The 6,048-nt window shown below is 49.1% G+C and overlaps 1 protein-coding gene across 1 annotated transcript; it reads right to left on the bottom strand.

The window, feature by feature from the left end:
- Nucleotides 1-1,669: 1,669 nt before the first annotated feature.
- On the bottom strand, nucleotides 1,670-4,535 carry LOC100217298 (aldose 1-epimerase). The gene is made up of 5 exons (NM_001143646.1): nucleotides 4,196-4,535; nucleotides 3,986-4,035; nucleotides 2,987-3,110; nucleotides 2,754-2,861; nucleotides 1,670-2,456 (listed from the first exon to the last, which is right to left on the bottom strand). Exons 1-5 carry the CDS (start codon nucleotides 4,371-4,373, stop codon nucleotides 1,825-1,827), a joined length of 1,092 nt encoding a protein of 363 aa, NP_001137118.1. The 5' UTR covers nucleotides 4,374-4,535; the 3' UTR covers nucleotides 1,670-1,824.
- Between the last annotated feature and the right edge of the window lie 1,513 nt (nucleotides 4,536-6,048).

Genomic DNA, 6,048 nt, shown 5'->3' on the forward strand with positions numbered 1-6,048 from the left:
GTTTAGATGTACATAAATTACCATGATATTATATGTTTCTGTTACAACGTACATGTACTCACCTAGTATTAAATAAGGTTGTACATACCCTAAAAAATATGATATATGACAGAAACAACATAAATTAATTTTGTAAAATATATTTAAACACGTTGCTCATATATACGAAACCTTATAAACTAAGGCACGCGCACACGACTCCTGTAAACATTTATGACAGATTATGCTAGCAAATCTTATGATCCACAATGATGCCTCAGCGTTAATGGCTGCACTGTTTGACAATAAAATAGTACAAGTATATTTGTGAATGTCTGCTTTTATAATTTATACTTAGTTTAAAATAGCAAAGCATAGAATAGAAGCATGTAAATGATATATACCAGAGGTATCCACGTACGATTCCGTGGAAAAGAACATGACATGTGGGTCTTTGAGCTTAGCCAAGTGCTTAAGAATGGCCCACACAGTTAGACGAAGATTCCATCCACATAGAAATTCTAGAAAGATAAAGGTGGCAAACATCCTACCGGGTCAGGAGATAATAGGGATATCTATGTAAATATGGTAAGATCTCAGTATGATAAGGAAGAAACATGCAAAATGACAGAATATAGCTTGTACACGGTTCTAGACAAACTCGATCACGACTTAACCGACCCAAACACATACCTTATAAACATTGTTCCTTTTTGGACTATAAAAGAAGTGTCGGAATGACAGATCATCACATTATATTACATAGACAATAGACATTGCCATAAATTGAGCGTAGGGTGTTATCTCGTATCGAGAATCTGAACCTGTCTAAATCTTCGAATTTCTTATGCATTTACTTTAAGTCGTCTATATGACGACCTACCCTATAAATGGAGTACTAAAAAATCCTTGACAGTTGGCACGTTAAGTAGGAAAAGTCGTGTTGATCATTAGAGATCTGATGAAAACCATGGGTTTCACACAAGGAGAGGAGGTATTCTTTGGTACCCTCAATTCATTGCCAACTCGTTTAGAAACCTGAGGCTTGCCTAGATTTTTCCAGCTACTCCAGCGTCCCTTGTCCAAGCTTCAGCAACCATCTACTACTACAACTATTCTAGCTCTATTTCACCCATACAAGCCCTACACAATACTAGTAGCTAAACCTCTAGTCTATGTCATAACAACATACAAGCTATGGCTAGCAAGAACTACTAAAGGACCACTTACATTAAAACTATCTACTACTACAACTATCACTACTCTGGTGCTAGACAAACATGTACCACACAAGTAAAATGTAAAAGTAAATGCATGAGTGTGAGTAAATATCCTTTGTATTGCTCTTTAAATATAATCCTTTATCCATCCTAAATTATAAGCTATTTAAATTTTCTCAAAGAGTCAAAAAAAAACTTCGAAAATTGACTAGATTTATATAATAATAAAATAATAATTATTATGTCACCAAACAAGTATCATTAGATTCTCCATTAATTATACTGTTATGTATTTGATATCATTTTTTATAATTTTTATTAGATTTGAGATGACTTGCGTTTTAAACAAAATTAGAATAACTTATAATTTATAAAATAGGACCAGCGAAGTGAAGTGACTTATGAAATTGACTTCGGTTCGTGCATGATTTGATTGGATTGGTTAGTACATAATCTTTGCGATAAACATTAATTACGGTCCGCAAAACAAATTGACTTGAAATCATGTAACGTGTGTCTCCAGTCCCAATAAGGCCCAGTTGCCACTTTGCCAGTGACAATCATAACAGGTACTAGTAGATTGATTAGCCAGGGACCAGGGTGTTGTTGCCTATACAGAGAGCGGCTAGAAGGAGAACTTGAACACCATGTCGTGCTTGTACACCTGCCCCGGCCTGACGATCTGGGAGGGGAAATTGGGGTGGTTGACGGCGTCCGGGAACCCCTGCGTCTCGAGGCACAGCGCGCCGTACTGCTGGTACACCTTGCCGCCCTTCCCCTTGACGTCCTGGAGGAAGTTGCCCGTGTAGAACTGCACCCCAGGCTGGTTGGCCCACAGCTCCAGCGCCCGGCCGGACGCGCCGTCCCGGACGACGGCCACCTTCCGCAGCGCCCCGGGCTCCCCGTCCACGGCGTAGTTGGTGTCGTAGCCGTAGACGCCGGCCTTGCCGCCGGAGACCTGGCGGATGCGCGAGCCCACCGCGGCCGGCGCGAGGAAGTCGTAGGGCGTGCCGGCCACGGGCGCCACCGCGCCCGTCGGGATGAGGCCGCCGCCCACGGGCGTGTACCGGGACGCGAACAGCTGCACCGTGTTGCGGAGGACGTCGCCGCTGCCCTGCCCGCCCAGGTTCCAGTACGTGTGCTGCGCCAGGTTCACCGGGGTCGCCTTGTTCACGGCCGTCGCGTTCATGTGCACCCGCAGCACGTAGGGGGCCGCCAGCTGGTACGTCACGTACACGTCCAGGTCGCCTGGGAAACCTGTTCCACACCACACGCACATCCACAGAAGGGGCGTTTAATTAGATGCACGCGTGGCGTTTTCAGTTTTTTTTTCCCCTCAGTTCAGCTCCCGGCAATATACGTCAGACCTTGAATACATAGCAGTACTGATGTTTACAGATTTGACCGTGTCCGGGGTTTCAAAGTTTGGAAATTTTGTCGAAGAAGGGACGGAGGGAGTAGCTAGTGTTTGGTTAAACTGAAGATTGGTTCTGGAAAGAAAAAAAGATGTGTTTTTTCTGGACGACTGAGGGAGTGTATGTGATCCAGTGTTACCTTGTTCTCCATCGAAGCTGTGGTAGTACAACGTGATGTAGGGCGAGTCACCGCCACCGACGAACTCTTTAACCGTCCATACAACCTGACTGAACCCCCTATGGCCACCTGAAACAAAGGGCAAGAGAGAAATCAGCCACTGCTCTCACGGGGCATTACAATGGAGTGGGGACGATCGACGATTCAGTCCACCCAGCAGCCCTGAATAATCAAGCATATATATATACACACACCATGAAGCGTGTTGTTGCCATCGTTCTTGAAAAGATGGTAAGCCTTTCCGTCGAGCACGAAGCGCGCGTTGGCGATCCTGTTGGCCACTCGTCCGACAAGCGCTCCGAAGTAGCTTTTACCACTCTGAAGAGTGAAGCGAGCTAGGAGGTTTAGTTGCTTATCCATATGGAGAACAGAAACTGAATGTACTATAGGTCTATATAGCACACTGAGAATGCAATTATTGAACCGAATTGTAAAAGGTTGGCAAAGATGCTTTTTTGGATGAAGCTAGAGAGAGAGAGAGAGAGAGAGAGAGAGATTGCATTTGAACTTTTACCCTGTTGGCTCTAGAGTTAGTTAATTAGTCTTGGGCAGAGATCAGGAGATCACGTGGTGGAGGCTGTCTGCTTCCCACAGTTCATATAATACTTGCTAGTTGCTATCTCTCGCGTAACATGGCCACTGCCGGCGCCCAGCATAAAGAAATGAAACTGCATCCAGCTAATGGCCTAATCGTTTCTCAGAGTTCCTTTTTCTTTTCTATTCTATCCCGCTGTGCTTTACAAGGTTGAGACGTGGCGAACACATCTCAAAAAAAAAAAAAAAATTTGTGTGTGTGTGGGGGTTGTTTTCTCTGGCTGGGACCTCCCCGTGTAGAAAACTGAGCTCAAACTGACAGCGACGGCATAGGTCCGTGTGGCTGTGTTTCTTTCTGATAGCCATGGCCTTATGAATGATTGACTGGTTAGCAGCAGCGTGGCTTTTTTGCCGGATACTGGACGGCCAAGTAATTAAATAAATATATATCTTCTCCTTGCATATACACTATTTGCAAAACTGAAAAAGGATGGCGCAAATCCGGAAGATGGAAATGAGGAATGAATGCATGTCCAAGGCTCACTACGACGTTATGCAGACAACAGTAGTTCGTAAAACTGTTGCAGAGATAAGCAAAAACATAAAACCAATAACGGCTGTGTCAGTAAGAACGGGAGCAGTGTGATGCTGGAGCTTACCACGTATCCTCCAATGGTGTCGTAGCCAAGCACGACGTCAGCAAAATCCCCTGCGAAGGGAGTCGGGGCGACAGAGCAGTAAATACGTTGGTGATGGCGGACTGGACTGACTAATCGCACACGTACAGCGGGGGACGGACTGCCATGCATAGATGGATTCTTTTCGAGAGAGATAGAGGAGGAGGAGGAGGAGAGGAAAGTCGAACGCACCTTTGGAGTCCGGCAGCACAACGGAGGTGATGGTGGCGCCCCAGTTGGTGACGCCGACGGAGAAATCGCCCGCCTTGAGCTCGTACACGCCGACCATCTTCCTCCCCGCCGCATTGGCGGAGCCGGCGGCGGCGGCGCACGCGCACAGCAGCGCGAGGAGCAGCGGAGCTCTAGCCATGATTATCAGCCAACGCAGGAGGAGTCAGTCAGCTGTGGCCGTGCCGTGCGCGCCCAGTCGCGGCCTGCGCCTTAAGAAGGACGACGAGCGGAGGCAGGAGCAGAACAGGAGGGACGACTGACTGACTGACTTACTGGGCGACTGGCGACAGCTGCTGCTGCTGGAATAATGGATGGGGGTGTATGCAGTCAGTCAGTCAAAGATGTTGCTGGGATTGTGAATTGTCGTCTCGTCACTCAGCACGCCGAGGCCAGCCACCGCTACCGCTTGTCTCGCGTTTTTTTTTCATTTTTCTTGTCCGCAAGCGCAAGCTAATCTGCGCTGCGTGCGCGCCCATCCAGCGAGCTTCCGTCGCGTGCGAGTGCGAGCAGCAGCAGGCCGCCGGCTACTTGGCTGGCACATGGGCGGCGAGTATTCCGTTCGTCCATGCGACGACCTCGTGCTGCGCACGATGGCCCAGCGGCAGCGCTTGGAAACAGGTAGTACGCACGTTCGCCAGTTGTCCGCGCATATGGTGACCAGCGTTTGTGTGCGCGGTGCGCCTCCACACTTCCGATCGGAAGGAAATCGGTCGGGATTTTTCGTTGCCCGCGGATTGTCCTTGTCCGGGGCACGTTGTGCGGAAATCCTCTAGGGATAGATCCACCGCTGACAAAGCGGTTGTTGGCGAGGGCAAAGGAGTCGTGTGATCGTGAGTTGGTGACCGCGGCGGAAGACACGGGATCACACGGCTGTTTTAACGTGGACAGAGGAGCAAGTAAAACGCGCGCCGGCGTCGTCGTGCGCAGGCTGTAGTTGAACCAGGCAGCGTACGAGTACGATCATATCCGTTGCGGTTGCAGGGACGAAGCACGAGAGTCAGTTCCACACCGGAGCTGGAAGGCCACCTGACCAGAGAGCAGCACTTGCGCTTCTCATCCATCGCTGGCGGTGAGCAGTGGCAGCCTGGCAGGACAGGCGTCACCTGTCAGCAGCACCCAGCAGCGTCACCGTCACGTCGCTCGGGCAAGCGATGAGAGATATGGCGGCCTCCTCGCCGGTGGCGAGCACCTCGCACGAGCCTACGATCTACGGGGAATCTGGAACATCTAGTTCTCTTTGGCTTCAAACAGCGAATCACAGCGACCGCTGGAGCGCTGAGGGTGGTAACTATGCAAAAAAAAAAAAAACCTAGTAACCCGAACCTAAAATACCCGAATTTCGTCCTGAAATTTCGGTTAGCAGCTTGTAAAACCCGAATTTATTTCGGTTAATTCGGGTATCATAATCGGGTATCTGAAATACCCAAACTTTCCAAACTTTCATGTGTAATATACTCAAATCATTCTTAATTATTAATCTGTGCATCTATAATTATGTGTAAGTGTGCATGACTTGTGATTATAGATTGCTTGTGTTTTTTATGTCCATGTATATCTGTTGACGCCTTTTTGGAGGCGCCAATCACTTCAAAAGAACCAACGGCGGTGCTCTCTGGTCAGGTGCGGACGGTCCGCGGCACAGGGCCGGACGGTCCGCGACCTGGTGTGAGGCGGCGGTGCTCTCTGGTCAGGCGCGGACGGTCCGCGGCACAGGGCCGGACGGTCCGCGACCTGGTGCAGGAGCTCGGGTTCCCTGCCTGACGGCCGGACGGTCCACGCCCTAGGGTCGGACGGTCCGCGCGTGCGCAGGGGCG

The sequence above is a fragment of the Zea mays genome, chromosome 2 (assembly GCF_902167145.1).
Source record: "Zea mays cultivar B73 chromosome 2, Zm-B73-REFERENCE-NAM-5.0, whole genome shotgun sequence".
Lineage (NCBI taxonomy): Eukaryota > Viridiplantae > Streptophyta > Magnoliopsida > Poales > Poaceae > Zea > Zea mays.